Source organism: Halictus rubicundus, chromosome 2, assembly GCF_050948215.1.
Source record: "Halictus rubicundus isolate RS-2024b chromosome 2, iyHalRubi1_principal, whole genome shotgun sequence".
Classification (NCBI taxonomy): domain Eukaryota; kingdom Metazoa; phylum Arthropoda; class Insecta; order Hymenoptera; family Halictidae; genus Halictus; species Halictus rubicundus.
This window is the reverse complement of record NC_135150.1, coordinates 19620115-19640636: the sequence shown is the minus strand read 5'-3', so window position 1 is coordinate 19640636 and position 20522 is coordinate 19620115. Positions and strand designations below refer to the sequence as shown.

Sequence of the window (20522 nt, the reverse complement as noted above, 5' to 3'; positions counted from 1 at the left end):
CGAGAGATTTGGATCAGAGAAAAATGTCCCCACAAAATTTCGAAGGAGATGGATGACGAAGCAGCGAGGAGGGCGTTCTGAGTTACCTTTCGTTTCCTCTTGAGGCTTTTCCTCCAATAAGAGAAAAAATGAACGGTTCGGAGGTAGAACAGGGGCCGATATTCCTTGTCCCATCCCCTCTTTCTACCTGGCTGTGCCAGTGCACAGAGAGGCGGTTACTTACGATTCTACAGTCAACCTCTGGACATCCACCTGTGAAGACGGAGGAGGTGTACGACCCCACGGTATCCGGTGTAGTGACATGTACAGTGTTTAAGAGACCCGTGTGGCCCCGTTTTCGATTCCCGAGACCTTCGGTCGATTGATGTAAGCCGCGCAGCCGATCGAGAAAAGGATTTTCCCTGCGCCAGTGTCAGAATCGATCTTCCTCACGGTGAGTGACGGCCCTAATTCAGATCTCTGTCTAAAGAACCTGAATAAATTGTAGAACAATCCCTACAACAATACCTTACCTCTGAATTAATACAAAAGCTGTCGCTTTCAAACTTCGATAAGAAATTCGAAAAATCGGAAATTATTCTGGAACTTGTAGCTTGGCTTCTGGAACGTGTCAGAATTTTTTGACACCGTTTAGTGAAGCGAATATTGCTTGTCCGATTTTTCTCTGTAACTACCCTTAAGGATAAGGTGTATCTTTACAGGTAGAGTTAAAATTTGCAAAAAATGTTCCTCCTGAATAACGAGGCGGATTCAGACTGAAGGGCTAGACCCTTCGAAAATACAATCTAATAATTTGAAACATTTTCCAAAAATTGGGACCGCAACAGACATCTATTATAATATAATTAAATGAATTCGAAGCGGGTTGTGTTGATTATTACGGGCAGGTTTAGCGTTAATAAGCCCGCCGGGTGAATCGCGTCGAAGGAGAAACGATGTTCTCCAGCAAGGCCGCCAATTAGACAAATGAAGCCCGAGCGCGGAGAGTTTAAAACGAAAATTTCCTCCGTGCACCCGCGACCTCTAATTAGAGTGCTCAACGGGTCGATTCGGGAGGAAACGAGAAAATAATTATCATTAAATTTGACCCCTCCGATGAACGAACGCCACGTGCTCCGCCGCAGCCTGCGCGTAAATCTTTGCTAGCCTCTAGGAGATCTCCGTTTGAAGCATTCCGGACAGGTACGAGGGCAACGGAGCATCTCGAAACTGATTATTGCCGTCGAGTTAGAGTACCACGGGCGCCGAGATCCGAGGAACGTTTATTATCCGGGGCGAATGTTCGACGTTTAGGTATACCGGCTTCTTCCCTCCGCGTAATATCCTTGAAACCTTCGCCGTTCTTCTTCTTTCTGCCCTTGGTGAACTATTTGTACACCTATTACTAGATTTCGATTAACCTTTCTTGCCGCAATATTCTTTTGCGTTCATCTACTCGAGAGGGAAGAATGTCAAATGTGTTACTGGGTGTACAAACTAATTTGTTGCTGTTCTAATCAATTGCAAGTTGACTTTATGTCTTAAAAAATAGGACTCCTTACGTTTCTGTATCTGCTAGAACGATCACTCTAACATTTTACAATTGTACTCTTTGTATCATTTTCGTTAGAAGCACTCTAATAGAAGGAATCAGAGTAGTAGATTGTTCAAATCGATTCGCAAGGGTTTCGCAATAAAATCTGTACTGGCCGATACGATAAAAGAGTACAGTATCTGAATAAGGAACCGCGACTTCGCAATGGGAATTCCGCGGCGCGGAATGGCCGGAATTTCGTCCGACAGTTAGAATAATGTATTCACGAAACGAAGCGCCGAAATGGTTGTACCGTTATCGAGGACAAGGATGAATAAACACGTTGTACACTCGATAAAGAGCAGCCGAAGCGAGAAGAAGGGGGGAGGACGGTTTTGGACGGTTCATCTTTCCCGTTAGAATCAACTGCGTGACGCGTTCATGGTCCACAAGGAATCTGCTCTCGGCACCGCCGGAAGTACAGTTTTTTCTTGGATTCCTTGTTCCATAGTTAAACACCTCTCGGCAGTTGTTCACCGCGAGATCGGTATCGGTATCGTGGCTTTTTCGCCCTTAGCTGGTGGACCCGTTAGGGGATCGTGTTATCGCGATCAGGTATAGCCTGTTAATTATTCCCGCGACGCGTTAGCATATTAACAGTACTCGGTCGGGTGAACCGTGGAACAAAAAGCCTCTGACGACGACGTGAGAAGTCGCGCTGTCGACGTATAATTGTTCCTACGCCGATCCTAAATTACCGTGGTACACAGGGGAACCCGGTGGAAGTTCAGCCGGATCTCTCAAGTTCAGGTGATTCTCACGTGTTCCGACTCGTTTCTTCTCCTCTGATCCACTCTCGGGGATCGAGCCGTTATATAATCCCTCGAGGAGTCGTGGCCACGCGGATATTAAAACCCCCCTAGATAGATGGTTATCCGAACGGATTTATATTGTGAGATCGATATCAGACCGCGCAATTACACGCGCGATCTTCTTCGTCGAATGAAGATCCTCGTCCTGAGCGACTCACGTGCGAAAATCGCGCGACAAAAGGAGGCTGAGCGCCGACGTCGCGATGAGAACCGTCTTCATTAGCGGGGATCTAAGCTCATTCCAGTTTCCATGATCCAGTAACGAGTCAATACGCTGCGATTTATTCACCCTACGGGACTGAGCGCGAACAATTCGCTCATTGTCTTACCAGAGTGCTGTCTGATCGAGGAACGTGATCTTTTTTGACTACGAACCGGACTTTTTATTCTAGTCACGGAATCTGTAAAATTGATGTCAATGCATTTCTTACTGAATTTAAACCTGGATTCTTTCGAGGAACGTTATAATTGCGGATTTTAATGCATAATAAAAATTGTCTGTATTAATTTCGGGATTGCTATTCATTTAGACAATTGAATTACATTGTATTTCATTCATTTAGTGGTTCGACTACATCGTAACTGAATTATATAATTCAAACCTTTCAATTAATTCAAATACTAATTAGTTTAATCAGATGTGTAATTGAAATGCAATATAATTAAAATACAGCTCTCCAAATTATAGCCTAGAATATATTTTTATGTTTTTCTTTCATATACTTGTTTGCTCTCTGTGCGGCGGCGTGTTTTCTATTCCTCGTCCTCGTCCTTATGTAATTTAATTATTACAAAATATATTACATATTATTATAAAATATATATACAAAATAGTAACGGTATTTTTTGATTCTTTGAATGTTTTTAAATGTTTTTATAAATGCATAAAATCCACTGTTTACTATACATGGTTCGTTGGATGATGAACTTACTTAGGACATAGGGTCTCCATCTGTAATTGATGACTGGTCCATTTTTTAGTGAAATTCTACTTGTCGAATTGTTATATGTTTTTAGCTGGTTATTTGGTGTAAGGATTAAACAATTTTCAAAACTTGGACTAACTGTTATTTCTTCAAGATGTTTAATGAAATGCACATCAATTTAATGATCAGACGTTGCCGAAGTATTCAAACTAAAGAGATGCTGTTACCAGGGACCAATACTGTTATAACCAAAACAAAAGTCATGGAATAACAAGTATTTCATCGATTAAAAACGTATTGGTTACAAATAAGGATTATAAGTAATCGAAAATTAATTTTCTCTTGTTGGTAAACGTTATCGTTCAGAGAAATTCGTTTCGATTACTTATAACAGTTATCAACGGGAGAAATTTATTTCGATCGCTAATAACAGTTATCGAAGGGAGAAGTTTATTTCGGTTGCACATAACAGTTTTCGACGAGAGAAATGCATTTCGAACGTTCATAATAGTTATCAATGAGAGAAGAAATGAACTTCTCTCATTGATAACTGTTACGAACGATCAAAATGAACTTCTCTCATTGATAACTACTTTGAGCAATCGAAACAGTTTTTCTTCGTCGATAAGGAGGAGGATCCAATTTTTTGGACACTAATAACTGCTACTTGTATCCAAAAAGTATAAAAACCGATATTTTTTAATCATTTATTCAATCTTTTTGAATAATTTCTTTATTTAGATTAACTTAAATTTCAATAATAATCAACTTTTCATTAATGATTTTTATCGTAGAAAATTTTAGAATAACTGTTATTTTTGGTCCCTGCCTGAATCTTGTAATTGACGCACAAAAATTAGATTCTGCATAAGGATCCTAGTGACAACTTTCCAGATGAAAATGATGTTTCGAAAAAGTTGGAAGGTTCCGAGGTGCGAGTTGTCGATCGTGGACGTTTGCGGAGAGGTTCGGGAACCAGACTCGGCAGGCTGAGAACGTCGGACGCTTCCTGAAGAAACAGATACGCGACGCCGGTCACGGCCAACGACCAGCCTTGAGTGCCGCCCATTAATGATTTCCTTCCTTTCCTTTTCCCACGCGCGATTTATCACTTCGCTAGACTCGCAGCTATCGTTTCCGCCGCGCCAACTTCCTCCGTTCTCAACGTCTAGGATTAGCGACGAGGATCCATCGGATGAGAGGTGCGATCTTGAGCGAAAGTAAACAAAGTACCACGTTTTCAAATACAAATTGGATTTACCGCTAGGCTGTGGATCTTTTGCCATTCGGTGAAATACAAACCTGCAGGGAAACAGCAGGACCAGGAACATTTAAGAATTGTCTGTTCTTGTACCTCTCACAAAAGTTACAACCTATTAGGTTCTTGCAAAATTTCAAACTTTCTGATCAGAGTAAACTGTAATCAACATATTCTGTCGGCGAATTACGAGTTTGTTAATTGCATTACGATAGAAATGGACTTTTTCGGTCGTTCACGTTTTGCATTTACAAGACTGTCATCTCCATTTTCGAGTTTTTCCTACCATCAATGACTAATGCATTCAGTTACGCACATTCATTATCGCATAATACTATCGTGAATATGTATATTTCACTCCTATAAGAAGCGTACACGACAACCATGTTTGTTCTGATTGAAATCAAATTTATTCAAAAGTGAAATTAGTTGTCTAAGTAAAAAGGTAGGACCTTAAGGAACAGCTTGGTACCTTCGAGTGGTATGTAATAAACCTGAAGGTTATAATTAGACTGCGGATTTTATGCGTTTACGACAAAAAATAGTAAAAAGGTAAAAAGAAGCTTCAGCTCATCAAAAATATTAACAGAAGAGTGACATTACTATCTTGCTCCTGTGTCCCGTAATTGAGGCAGATAATTTTTATTTTTCAAAGAGAAACACCTCTCAACAATCGCATTTCAAAATCGGACATTTCGTGTGCACCATCCTAATAAATAATTTCGCAGCTAGCAGTCGGTCGACGATCGAAGCAGAAATGAAATAAAAATGCGACGAATGTAAACGGTTCTCTGTGTCCGAGAAATTCGCGCGTGTCGTAAACGCACGAGGATCTAGTCGTCTGTGCTTCTTCTCCGCGACGGCGTCGGAGATCATCGACTCGTGAGAATCGTCTCTCATCGACGCCTTTTTCCCCTAATCGAGGCCTCGTCGAGGTTGATGTTCCGTGTTTCATGGGCTGGTGCCACGGAGGTATTCGCCTCGGCGAAGCTTTTTTTTCGCTTTCGAGCCTCTCGAACGATGGCGTCGTCGACTAGAGAGTGACCACCGTCGAATTAGGAATAACAATTCGGTGGATTAAGAATGACAATTAGCTCGTGTATGATCGACATCGATCCCTGTACGGTGTTCGGGGTTTCTAGGTTGCCGGGTCCAGTGTAACTTCCGTTACACGCGCGTTTGTCGTCGATCGAACGGGAGTGAAAGCACAACGATCGGTTGAGGTCGATGTTCGGTTTCGAACGACTCGCAAAACTCGTGCTGAATCACTATACTGTCGTTGGGTGATGACATAAACTGCGATTCGTGTCCAATTAAATCTCTGTGCCATCTCCCAATTACAGTAGTTAATTGCTGGCTCGTTAATCTGATTGTTAGTTTGTAGTCTTTCCTCGCGATGTATAAAAACTTCAGGTTGCGACAAGAGTCTTAAGAGTAGGTCAAATGCAAAACAGTAAATACATTTGACGAAGTAAGTTATGTAGTTTCTGCATCTCGCAGTCAATGGAGATAATTTTTATTTCGCATAAAAACCCGCAGTGAAAATAAACTGCAGATCTTTATGGGAGAAGATTCTACATCGAGAAACAGAAAATATATAGAAACTTATTTTTCCTCTCAATAACAATATTTAAGCTCGGTTCGTAATTCTCAGGAGCTCCAATTGATCGAAATGAGAAAAATTGCACATAAACTTAAAAATTTGTGAACCTTTTTGGAACGTTCAGAAGTGCAACGTCGAATGAACAGTTAAATGTGAATAAGTTAAGTTAAATTCTGTTAAATCGTGTACCCGGAGGCGAATTTTTTCGCGACCAGTCACCGAGTCCGGCCGGAGTCGTTTACTCTTGCTCTTGACCTCGTGCGAACTCGAGTCTCGAGACCATGCTCACAATTGTCAGTGGCACCTCGTCACGGTGACAACGCGTTCTCTACCGTATAGATCCCCGTAATCCAAGTTCGCTGCCAACGGCGTCATTGTTTTATTCATGAACCGCTTGTTCAGCGGCGTAATTAGTTTCTCATTAATAGGATCCTCGAACCGGGACCCTCGATACGTGAGATAATCCGTTCCTTTCCGCGTTAATGTCTGCACTGTATGCTCGAGCAGTCTGCTCCCGTTCCGGCGAACACCCTGTACACAAAATCCCATTGTTATTATAATCAAACCAGTTCTGCCTGCCACGCGGGAGACGAAACTGTTCTGGAAATAACTGTTTAACCCGTGGGCTCTATCGACTCGGGCTCTCGGGTGACGAAGATTTCGAACGAAGTTTAAACTCATTTCTGTTAAATTGATGTTGGCCATTGCTGCAAATATAGGGGTACGAACAATATTAATTTTCTTTTGCGTGTCTGCGTTTACACAGTATCTTGAGCCGTGGATGGCGAACGTTCAAATTTTCGCGTGTCGATTTTTCGAACCCACTTCATTTGAGATCAATGTTAATCCTCCTGTTGGACTTAACGGGTCCGCTACCCGAATTTTCACTTAATAAAATGTTTTATTAAGTGCCTACCTTAGAACAATTTAGCAGAAGAAAGCCATGGATTGTCTGCGTGTTATGTCGTGTACTACGACTTTAAACAACAAAGTGCATAAAATTAGTTTGACCACGCATTCAAGTGCATTGCAGGCCTGTGGTCGTCATATTTGTGACGTCGGTAGCGAACGTGTTAATATAAATAGCTAATAATTAGACTGCGGATCTTTATGCAAAATAAAAATCGTTAGCATTAATTGCAACACATAGGAGCCAAGTAGGAATTTATTCCTCTCTTTAATGGTTTCATTAACAAGTTGTAAGACATGTATTAGCAATCTTAAATTCTTGTAATCTTTTTATTGTTTGAAGTGACACCCACCCTTGTTTGCTATAAATGAATAAAATCCGCAGTCTACTAATAATTTAAACTAGCTGCTACCCAATTAGAATGTAGATGGAACGTCGTCGATTCTGGGTCGAAATCGACCCAACTCCTGCCAGCCGTGGGGTTAAAGCTTGAATACTGACAATGGAAGAGTAGAATTTTGTGTCGACTTAAAACCAGTTAAAAACCTAATAAAACCAGTTCTTCGATGTTAATGTCCGACATAGGAACATTTCAGCATCTATCGCGAGGCGTTAATCCTACTTCTTAATTCTGCTTCTGATTTTCAGATGTCCAGGTACCTCGGTCTGATCCTCGTAATCACGAGCTGGGGCCAGGTGTACGGGGCGAAGAAGTGCGAGGGTAACGGGCTGGGCCTGAAGTACGTTTGGGGGGACGCGCTCACGGACCCGATGGACTGCATAGGTCCGAATAACCTGCAGTATCCGTCGTAAGTGTTATCCCTTTTACGGCAATTATTCGTGACGCCCCGTGGATACCGTTATCGAAACAAACACCACACTGTCGTAGCGCCATGATATCGAGGAGCGCGAAGAACCTGTGGGCGGGAGGACGGACCGCCAGGTACCATCAGCCGAGGACGATCGATCCTGAAGCGACCAGACAGGCGCTACTTCACAACTACAAGGTCACACGCGGCGACTACTCCATGTCGATGGAGAGCTCTCGAAATGGTGAGCACTGATCCCAACTACAAACTACCCTCAATCACCTTCAAGAATCTTTGGTCAACCAGCAACCTTTTGAAGTTTCACTGTTGCTTCCAGTTCAGATGATTAGGTGCTGCGTCCCTTGACGTGGTCGAAGATGGCCTTGAATTTTGAGGAACTTCAGAAAATGCATTTTTGGTGTACTAGTAGTTCGTCGAAGTCCTAATATTGGCAGTTTAGATAAACAGATAACACGTTCTTTATAATGATTCTCAGTGGCCTCAAACGTTGAGCAACCATGAAGAATGCATCTTTGGTTAAGTAATAGCTCATCGAAGTCCTAGGATTGGTCCTATTTCAAATAAACGGATAATGCGTTCTTGTGCAGCCTCGAAAAATAGGTCTTTGATGGCCCAAAGGCCACATCGAACTAGCACGTTTCTCTAAATGATCGTTGATGGCCTTAAACGTTGAACAATTTTAACACATACATCTTTGACGAAGTTCGCGGCCTCGGACATTGATTAATGAGAGAAACATCGTCCTAGAAATTTCGTTGCTCTCTATCATAATAACAGAGCGATCGAAACGATCTTCTCATCGATAACTGCCTTGAGCAATCTAAACAGTTTTTCTTCATCGATTGTGTGTAGATTATCTTAAATTTCAATAGTAATCAAAGTTTTATTAATCATTTTTATCGTAGAAAATTTTAGAATAACTGTTATTTTTGGTCCCTGGGTATAATTCCGCGAGGTTTATCTCGTTTCATTTAGAACTCACTGTATACCCAAAGAGAGATCCAACATTTTCATTAATTTTGTAAGTAAAAAAGTACAAAATCTCCCAAACACTCTGTTGATCGTGGCAAGTTCAAACGGCCTCGAACATCTCTGTACAAACGAAATGTTGAGACCCTGGATGAACCTATCGATCCATCGAGGATCGACTCGATCCGATCGGATTCGAAAGCCGGACGTTACAGAAACGTGGACGATTCCTATTTAGTTGAAGAGGTACGTACTTTAACGGATCGAGCCGAGATGGAAGCACGCGGAAGACGAGCCTCGTCCCTGTTGTTCGCGACAGCGGTCGAGCAGGTTGGCTGAATCGCGAATGATCACCGACAGCTGTCACCTAGATCCTCAGCCGAGCGTATTCGTTATTTATTTACGCTGCCCCCCGCCCCCCTCCCCGTCCCTTCGTCGAAATAGAATCTTGTGGAATCACTGGGAACAGTTGCTCAACCGCGGCCGCGCGTTGCTCGCCGACTGTCAGCGCTGTTAGGCGAGGGCTAATTTATAATTATTGCGGTCGTCCTCGCGGTGTATTATCGAGGCGAACACGTTCCCGGGCATCTTTACGAGGTTATTGTACCGTACCTGGTAGTACGCAAACATTCTGCACGTTTGCCTGCGAATTCTGTTCTGTTCTCGGTACCGTTGCAGTCCGAACAGTTGCGTTCGATAAATGCACCGTGCATTTTGCATCGCTGCGATCTTATACTTTCCTGCGGTAAATAGGAAGATGCTGTTTTCTTACAGTAGAAGGAAGATGGTATTTTCCTAGCAGGACTACCGTTTCTTCGTGTCTCCCCGGATTTGTCCCAGTTACTAAAGGATTTTCTTTAACGATCCGCGTTTTCTCATGCTTGCTCACCATTACCCGAGCTGCCAGTTGAGTTGAAGTTAGGCCTGTTGAGTAACCGTTTAATAGAGAAAGCCATGAAACTTATTACTACGTTGTCAGTCATTAAAACGATCCTCAATTGAACTTAACTTTTTACTTGTGATATATACAAAGTCATAAAGAAACTTTCTTATACACACGACTGTATTTTGGTTCTTTATTGTGATTATAGTATAGAATGATCGATCTTTTACAAATCTCTCTGCAATTGTTCAAATCACCACAACGCTTACACGAGAAATGGCTGAATTTTCATTACTGGAACACAGATTGAAATAAAAACTATATCTAAATAAATTCGTTCTCACTTGCACTCTCAAATGTTCTCTAGATTTAATATTAACCCCTTGCCCTACAATATCGAGCCAGACTCGTGATAAAGATCCTGAGCAGAGTCTAATAAATATGTATGCTATTAATTTCCTTTAAACCGAAATAAAATTCTACTTTGTTGTAGTTGATATAATATCCTTCGGAGAAAACGTAGGAATAAAATAAATATAAACTATCGTCTTTTTCTATGAAATTCTGAACGCTGAAGAATCTCCAATCATTCTAATCACCAAATAAAATGTTATTTTGTTGTCGTCAATGTGTAATCATTGGTGAACGTATAGGCATACGATACATAGAAATTTTCTTTTTTTTTTCTAGGAAATTATGAGTGACAAAGAACCTCTGATCTCCGTGACAATAAAATAGATCGTAGTGCGAGAAATAAAAAATGCCGAGAAGCTAATGAAGTCGAAACAGCACGACAGCACGTATCGATTAGACCATTTCGAGTCCTCCCAAATTTCCGAGAAGTGAAAGATGGCGAATCGGGAGCGATAGGTTTGGTGCCCATTCCGAATTCAGCGGAGATATCCTCCGACGCGAAAGCCAGTTCGGCTTCGTTTTCGAGCACGGTCGCGCGTGCTCGAAATCGTAGAAAAATCGGAGCAACCGGTTACGCGATGCGTGTGCCTCTACAACATCGCAGCCTTGAATTACGCGGCTGTCCTTATGACACGAAAACCCGATTACCGGCCAGCCTGTGGTCTCCGGTCTCCTGTGTCTCTGAATTCGTTTGAAATTCGCGGATCGCGTGGGAGGCCGAGGAATTTTTCACGAGAAAACTGTTCTCGCTGTTCTCTCTGGTTTCTCTCCGATAGCTCCGCGACTCTCGCTCCCTTGGATAATGGCCGGCCGGTGCAGGAGGACGGTAATAAGGCACCGTGTTATCCGTCCAATACAGTTATCGCTGGTTCTGCTCATAACGGGACCCATCGGCGACCCACTCATCGTTTCGAACACACGAGCCGACGGATTCCGAAGAAAGGGCAACAATCACCCAGACGAACCGCGTTCTCTTCGACGCGTTCACGACTGTGCCTCTGAAAACCCATCTTTCTCGCAACACAGCTGCCCGATCCGCATTTCATTGGGATCTCAACAACGTCGGGCTAATTTTCTTCTACTTCACTTTTTATGTGAATTTAAATGAAAAAGTACGGCAAGAAATAAGCAAAAAACTTGCTCACCTCATTTCTGTTTCAATCTAATCCTAATCTGTTCCAATCTAATCATATCTTTAAATAATGTACGAATTATCATTTTATTTTATAAACTCGATTCCGACGGTCCCCCGGGACTGACCCTGTCGGCGATTATTCCCTAATTTTTTAAAATCTATGGTCCAAGCATTTCTGAATAGCTTCTTCGACAGTAATAGCATTTCAATCGTGACCCTACAACTCACCTTCAGTATCTTAATCTAATAATTTTTCTTACGATTATTATATAAAACATGAGTTTTAAGCTTCCGATTAGTTCTACGCATTTATTGGAAATCCTATTAATAGACTTCCGCTCGGTAAAGTGATAGAGGAAAATAGCTGTAGTTAATCGCTCTACGAGTTCTTCCTCAAGATATTATGTACTCCTTCTGTTCCATAATAATAGTAGCAAAAGAAAATAAATATAGAACGGAACATAAAAAAATTATCAAAAAACTAGATTAAATTGAACAATAAATTAAAAATATGACTCAACAATTGATTTCGATCGGCGGATGAAATTAGAAAAATAGTTAGAATTCGTAATAATTAGGTTGACCTAAAAATCGAAAGATGTGTCCAAACAAGTGACAGATGTCATGAAACATTGATTTTGATTGAAGGCTTCGCAATTTTGCCCTACAACATAACTTACAGCTGCATTCGCCAATCATTCCCGTTTAAATATTCACTTGCTACTATTATTATGGGACATAATTTATTATGGGAGTATCTTGTATCAAATTACAGTGAATTCTCGATATATGTCAACAACACGGGTCTTTCCAGTGTCCTGTATCGCACAGGAGACATACCCGAGCCGTGTTATGTTTTTCCAAGGCCTCTCGAGCTTCGTTGCCCCTCACTGGGTATACCCCGCGGTAGTGGGGATAATTCCGCGATGTTTATCGTCCAGGTCTTGGCGACATATACAGAGAAATCACTGTATATTGTATCAAATTAGTATCTGAAGCAATTACATTGGAACCTCGATTATCCAAATTAATCAGAGGATCATGAACGTATAGTAGAACTGTTACTTATCTAATTTGCTTTTACGCTTATTGAGTTTTACAATAAATCTTACTGTACATAGATTGTTTTAAACTGAGTTGTTTCCATGTAGAACAGTGATAGGCACCGGTAGGGGCTCCTCAAACGCCTGGTTCTCCCACCAACCTCTCTTTCATGCAGCGCGCACTGGAAGGGTCAATTGAGACCCATTCTTGACGTAGAAAGTATTCGTACAACTCAGAAGTCACATATCTGAGATTCGAATAATCAAAGAGTGCCACTGGAAATTTTTCTATAATAACAATATTCAGTGACAGGACCACTTAGATCCAAGGTGATAAACATCCAGCCTAATTCAGTTGCTCTCTGCGAACATTAGAAGCTTCATGGTAACAGGACCGTTCACGGGGTCATTAATGGGGGACAATAAACGTTTGCCCGCAGGACGAGCGTTTTCACCGAAAGAATCCTGCGGTTCTCCGGCCAGATTATGCAAAACGAGGTACAACACCACGGCTCCGATGTACGGGGTCAGCTTAACCAGCGGCCAGCCGGTGACGATCGTCCAGAAGTTTCCCGATCTTCTGCAGCAGGTCGTGTTCGAGGTTTGCGAGTAAGTAGCGAGTACATAGCCGCGTAATTACCCGTTAACCCTTCCCGCGATCATCGCGTCCGCCCGGTGAAACCCGCGACCGATCGTTATCCACTGTTACTTTCTTGGCACGTCGAATCGTGATCCGTGGATCGCATTGTCCCGCCGTCGAATTGAAATTCATTGGAGTCTCTACCGGCGATCCTACAGTCGCCGGTATGGTCGATTCGGATGTGGCACAGTGGGCCGAACAGGTCTAGACCGCGTTCGTGACCGGGAGCGGGCCTACTTCTGCCTCGTTTTTCGGACCGATGTTTGCTCGCATGATCGTCGCGCAGAATGCATCGTCGTTAACACTTTCGAGACCAGTGTACGTTAGCTCATCGTCGGGTTTGTAAAAATTTCGCAGTCACGGCTGGCTAGACTCGTTTCGATCTTTAATTTGCAATTTTCTTTTACGCAGTTTTCAACTTAGTTCTTTGAAATCTGCATTAGTCTTCTAACTAAATGTAATAGCTAATTATATGGCTTACCAGTAAAAGGGCATATACGTTACACTTCGTGAAATTGACAAGAAGACCGTTGCTCACTGTAGCTCTGAAAGAATCGACTGGTATAATACACGTCCCCCCTCCACTTTAAACAGTGAACATTTCGTTTACTATACCAGCCGATTCTCTCATCGGTACATTGAGCAACGAATTATTTTTACATCCTCCTGTAACCCATTCAGTTTTTGATACTGCCTGTACAGGATTAGAATTTAGATGGACGGTTTGTAACTCTGGGTGGAAATGCAAAAACCGTTAAATCCATTTTTTCAGACGTGTTTTTGGAAGAGACACGTCTTATTCGCTTGTTGCCAAATGAATTTGAAACTGTTGTCGCGCGAACTAAACTTTTTAAAATCGGTAAATTTTTTCCTTTTTTGTTATCGAACCGAAGAAATATTCGAAAATCAAGAATTTCACTTCGAAATGCCGTTCTTGCGAAAATCTCTCAGTTCTGACCATAACCGCATTCATACTGATTAATAAACTTCTTCTTTTCGAATCAGTAGAAAGACTGGAATCGTTGCAACCGTTTTCCCGTGTTTTTCGAAACGTCCTCTATGATAAAATATATAACTCCTGCAATTTTGACTATTTTTACTTGAAAAAATCACACGTATACATCAAACACCAATAAATGTGTGTGTGTAAAATACCATTGCAAAAGATTCAATAGTTTTTCAGAATAAATTCCTAAATATTCGCGCAAAGACGGCCTCGAACAGCAGAATACACTTTTAGCACTAGGTTCACGGAGCGTTAAAAGAGGCTATTTTCCATTAGTTTATAAAAATAACGCGAATACAGCTATCCAAATTTTTAGGCATTCTTTTTACAACACAGACCCAAAGAGATCAATTTTTAGAATAGTTCCTCAGGAATTCGTAAATTAAGAATATTAGACCCGTCGAAATGAGGAGTCTCGCGAACCTAGTGTTAACGGTACAGAAAAATCGGCAAATCGAGGGGATTGACGGTGGTTGATCGTTGTGTTGCAGGTCGAAGGAGTGCGACGTGGTGCACGGGGAGTGTACGCAGACCTACGTGCCCTACCTGTTCCTGGTGATACCCCTGGGACCGGTGACCCTGACCGGTCAAGATTACGTTCTGGTCGAGAGCGGTTGCGTCTGCAAGCCGAGGAATTCGGCGAGCGCCTCGTCGGAGCCGCCGGCCGTTCCAAGCTTTTAAACGTTCGTCGAACTCTCGAAGGTGGCCGGCGTCGAGAGAAGATCCTCGGGAGCGGGAGGATCTCTCGATCGCTCGATCGCCGTGGCGGTAACGAGTCGGAACGACCGAACAAACCAACGAACGAACACGGCTATACGAATCGGTGGCAGGTGAACCCCGGGCTCCGACAACCTCACCGAGGGACCTAGTAACCTCTTTGGAGCCAGCTCGACCGCTAAGAGAGACCAGTATTCAACTTGCTAGAGAATGATTTCTCGGGAGAGATCGAGAAAATCGAAGATTCCCTCCGCTCGCTCCCCCTCGTTGCTTTCCTTCGAACGGAGGCAGGGGCCACTTTTACCTTGGATCGAACCGCCTCCCTTTTTCGGTCCAGGGTGACACGATTGTTCAGAGATCATGCTCTCAGCGAGTTACCACACGGAAGATTCCTCCTCCGGAAGACGACGATTTTTCAACGCGTCGTCCGGTAAATCGTCCCGAAATTCGCCGATCTGCAAACTGTTTGAAAGAGAAACAAGCCCGGTTCAGCCAGTTCAAGCCTGAGCCAGGGCTTGGCACCGAAAACAGTTCGAAGAAGCTATTTCACGGTGAAAAAACGAATCGGAGCAGCGCGCGACGCCGGTCGTTTCGCGGAATCCGGTCTCGGAATTCGATCGAGTTCACTAGACCTGGCTCACGCGCGAGCCGGTTTCGAGCAGGTGGTACAGACCGCTTCGTAACAACGTTCCACACGGGAAGCAACGGCTGGATTATTCTTTTCACGGGAGAGTCATAAAGTTATATCATTCCCCTCGACTGGACGGTAACGAGCCGGAAACCTTGTTAATGCGTTCGCCGATTCTCGGACCGCTCAGCGCACAACGATCCCTATCTCGGTTTCGTATTTTATTCGGCCGTTGCTTCGGCTCATTCCACTCTGCATACTCTGTCGAACGTCATTCGAACTTCTTCTTCTTCTTCTTCGCGAATGTTGAAAGTTTCTCGAATGTTTGATCGCTTTCGCGGAAATGGGAAACGTCTTTGACCCTTCAGAAACAACGATTTCGGATGTTGTAACTAGACTGTAGATTTTATGTATTTATAAAAAAAAATTGTTTGTATAATTTTACCACTCGGAAACGATATCGGTGCACCCTATTGACGAAGATTTAAAAATTAATTACATTCGGTCAAATTATTAGATATTTTCATACTTTATCACTTTCTTTATAGAATTTTGGCGTAGTTGAAGTCTAAATCACCAACAGATTACAGTGATATCCATAACATCATTAAAAGGATTTAAAAATATCTATGTATAATTATTAAGATTATTAAAGTAACAAACATATGGCTGCTGTTTCTTGCAATCGGTGTAGACAATTTTGATTTCGCATAAAGATCCACAGTCTAGTTATTACAATCTGTTCATGATCTACAGTTGTCGAAAAATGGTAATTATTTGCAAACAAGACTTCAATATCCGACTTGAATGACCGTGAAATATGTTATCAAGGTCAATGCTCTGAACAATTTTTCTGTATACCATATAGAATAATGTTACAACATGCAAGTACAAAATACTGTGTTACAGTAACGAGTAGTGGTGACATCTTTCTCGCGTTGTCAGTTTTGAAACCGTATCAAATGTGTCGGTCGCCGTCTTTGAAGGATCATGCATCCAAAAGCTGTTCATTATGTTTTTAATTTAATGATCGATTCTTTTACTGTATCGTGGCGTAGAAGTGGAAAAGTATGTATGCTTGTAATTTTGATCGGAAGCTCCACGGTTAAAAAGCTGGAGATCCGTGCGAAAAAGCGAGTCGATCGATTGGCATTCGACGGACGAGTGTTCGAGCTGGAGAGGATCGTTCTCGTTTGTTGGCCGATCGAGTGACACGACTGGCCCGCTTATGGTTCTCGGAACCGGACTCCGGGCAGGACTCGATGTCGGAATCGTAGCGACGCGACGACGCGACGAACAGCATGGACATGCAGTCGTAGTACGAATGGACCGTACCATGAATTCCGATGAGTATAATGTACCGTTAGCCGGTTTGCGGGACCCTTCACCTCGATTTACTTCGCTCGGTGATTTCATAGACGAGATCCTTGCGGGCCAAAAGCGGCGCGGCGCGGCGCGGCGTCGAAGACGACGACGACTACGCTGTTTTCCCGCTCATTCATGCTGTCCCGCGCCACTTATCGCGAACGACCGTTCACGGGCTTCTTCCTTTTCGAATCGGGGATCTATGATTTACGAGGCAATCCTAACCGTACCGTCTCTCGATCGTTAAACACCTCTAGAAAACGCGGTTTCCTGTTCGAGGGCGCTGGATCGAGAACGGTCTGTCAGAACTGAAATCGCTCGGTGGTTCATTATATCTGTTTGGGGTGGGGAAATGAATATGATTATCGGCGGTGAACGAGATTGACGGAATACCGGTTGACAGCATGCGGATCGGTTATGGTCGAAGGAGACGCAAATTTGCGCGTGAACGTTCTTGTGCTAGTGCCGTTACGAGAAAGTGATAAAAAGAGAATCGGCCGAGCATAGAGTCACTTTTCCACGTGCGCGGTGGAAGACACATGGTTGAAAAATTAGGATTGGTCGTCGGGAAACCCTCGTTGAGAAGGTTTCGCGAAGATCGGGTACGTCGAACGAAACGCCGAGACGGTGTCCGACGCGGTGAGCTCAACGCGTGGGACACCGTGGTTTTCCCCATTGGACAAGCATAAAACGAACGATACTTCCATACCGCATGTCATCTTTTGTATCTATAGTTGTAATATGCAAGCATGTATTTATAATTTATTATTAGATTACGATGTATTGCGAGAATGTCTGGTTGTTTCTACTTTATTCCCTTTTAAACATTCCCCATGAAGACCCGTACAAGTTACGGCAGAGCGGGAGCTTTACTGCACTTTGACACGCTATCGCCTCGAATGCAGCGAATACAAACAGGTTCATTAGCTTCTATTTTCAGCTGCTAACGGTATCGGAAGGGATTATGTGCAAATGATGCCTGCGAATACACTGTGCGTACGCAGACTTGCGATTCTAATTGTTTCGGCTTACTTTTTCATTATTAATTACCGTGACTCGGTCTGCAGCCTTCCGGCCCTGTATACTGTAAATTCTGAGAACCAAATTCATTAGCAATTGTTACAAAATAATTTATTCGTAATGAATAAAGAACACTTATACAGGGTAGATAAGGTAAGGTAAGCGCAGGGGCTGTGGGTAAGTAGGGCACCGCGGCGACTGTAGGTAAGGGAGAGATGGCAGCGGCTATAGGTGAAAGCGCTGAGACGATAGATAAGACCGCGTCGGCTGTAGTGAAGGGAGAGAGCGCGGCGACGGTAGGTAAGAGCGCGGGAATGGTAGGTCAGAGCGCGGAGACGGTACGTAAGAGCGCGTCGGCTGTAGGTAAGCGTAGCGACTGTGGGTAAGCAGGGGAGTGCGGCGACTGTTAGTAAGGGGGAGAGCACTGCGGCTGTGGGTAAGTGCGCGGGAATGGTAGGTAAGAGCGCGTCGGCTGTAGGTAAGCGTAGCGACTGTGGGTAAGCAGGGGAGTGCGGCGACTGTTGGTCAGGGGGAGAGCACTGCGGCTGTAGGTAAGAGCGCGGAGACGGTACGTAAGAGCGCGTCGGCTGTAGGTAAGCGCAGGGACTGTGGATAAGCAGGGGAGTGCGGCGACTGTTAGTAAGGGAGAGAGCACTGCGGCTGTGGGTAAGAGCGCGGCCATGGTAGGTAAGAGCGCGTCGGCTGTAAGTAAGCGTAGGGACTGTGGGTAAGCAGGGCAGCGCGGCGACTGTAGGTAAGGGAGAGACCGCAGCGGCTGTAGGTAAGAGTGCGGCGACGGTAGATAAGAGTGCGTCGGCTGTAGGTAAGCGTAGCGACTGTGGGTAAGTAGGGCAGCGCGGCGACTGTAAGTAAGGGAGAGATCGCGTCGGCTGTAGGTAAGCGTAGCGACTGTGGGTAAGCAGGGGAGTGCGGCGACTGTTGGTAAGGGAGAGAGCACTGCGGCTGTAAGTAAGAGCGCGGCGACGGTAGATAAGAGTGCGTCGGTTGTAGGTAAGCGTAGCTACTGTGGGTAAGCAGGGGAGCGCAGCGGCTGTAATTAAGAGCGAGATCGTGTTGGCTCTCGATATGAGAAGCCAGCGGTTTTCCTGGATATCGTCACGTTGCATGCATGAGTGGGAACAGAACCGAGCAGCTTCTAGCGGGGAACAGAACTGAGCAGCTTTTAGCACAGACGAGGTACAGGAGTAGACCAATCACCATATTGGGTTTCGTGTCTCACGATCTGAAATACCGACATCGTTAACAACAACTAGATTTCTTACGCCCTCTACTCTGATGAACGATAAACTACAACATAATAAAACATCTGGTGACGACTGTTCCCGATGGTCGGCGATTGCCTCCGAATTGGGATCGGCGCAAAGGGGTGGCTCGACGATTGTTACGTCACCGCGACCTCTAAATACGACGCACGATCGAGAACGCAGGTTCGTACCTGCATCGCCTTCCCGCCTTTATGACTCTGTGTAACTACGCATACGTAGAAAAAACCCGTATACGCAGGCTCACGAAAATAGTCGAAGACTCTTCAAAACAATATAACTTTTTTTAAATTGGACCCAACGACCAGACTTTCCTTGAGCAATTCGAAGAATTGGTTTACCGGATGACCTGCAAAAAAGATTTTGGAAAGGTTTCCACAGATCGATTCTTGGAACAATTATCTACAATAAAAGTGTAAGGAAATAATGCTTGTTTATGAAATATTTGTAAATTACAAATTAAGGTATCTCATATGAAATTTGAAGTAGAAATTGATTTTTCTAAAATTATGCTTTAACACTTTCTTACGAAAAATATTTCTACGAATTTTTTGTCCTTGATGTTAGTTTTACAATCAAATTTTTTAAACCTTAAAAAGCAACACTAAAAAAAAAATATCTGTTTAATTCGAATACGTTCGTCGGAGAATGTAACATTTCATAATCGATATGGTTCCGTGATGATTCACATTCTCACCGACGAGAATTTCCTTAGTGGTCTTCTGCACCGACGAGATACCGTCGTTGGCCTTCTGTTTCTTACTCCAGCCAAAATCTATCCTAGAGGGCGGTAGAAAACACCGCATTTTTCGAGCGACACATTCTCCCGTAAGGTTGTCAGTCATTATATATATCTCGTCGGTGGCCCGGTTCTGTTCCAGGAAAGACGGTCCGGTTCTGTGCCATGCTAAAGCGGCGATGTCACGAAAGTGGGAACGCCGAAAGCCCGGGCGTGAGCACTCTCATTCCTCTCTGCTTCAAATACGCAGCAGTATGCAGTTCTGAAGCTACGTTCATGGTATACAGACTTGTGCACGCATGCGTATTGGATTACGGAGTTCTGAGACTACTCGTGTAGGATTTACTGGAAATTGTAAAAATATTTTAAAGTTCAAATGATAAAATGCTTTGAACCAACCTTAACCGAGTGTATTTTTATTATATTTCATTTTATTTTAAAATTGGAACATATCTTCATGGAAATAAGAGATAAGAGAAATAATTTCTTTTCGATAGTAGTTTATTTTATTCTATACCTTAGAAATTTATGGTTTTCCCCTTCATTATATTGCGCCGACGTCGTTGGAACGAAGGCGAGAATATAGTAATCTAAAATTCCATTTCTGCTAGTTTAAAAGCTTCAAGTAACACAGACACTGAGCTTACATTGCAAAAATATTTGAATGTATAGGATAATTAGTTTTTAAATTCGAATAACTAGTTTTCTCCATCATTCTTAAGACACATTTATTACTTTCTCGATTTTTGTATCTCTGTTTTACTATCG

The 20522-nt window shown here is 43.3% G+C and overlaps 1 protein-coding gene across 1 annotated transcript; it reads left to right on the top strand.

Annotated features, from left to right (window-relative positions):
- The first annotated feature begins 3 nt into the window (after window positions 1-3).
- On the top strand, window positions 4-15105 carry LOC143362746 (uncharacterized). Its single transcript, XM_076803164.1, has 5 exons — window positions 4-433; window positions 7731-7891; window positions 7972-8135; window positions 12797-12965; window positions 14494-15105. The coding sequence occupies exons 2-5, from the start codon at window positions 7731-7733 to the stop codon at window positions 14681-14683; spliced, it is 684 nt and encodes a 227-aa protein (XP_076659279.1). The 5' UTR covers window positions 4-433; the 3' UTR covers window positions 14684-15105.
- Window positions 15106-20522: the final 5417 nt, after the last annotated feature.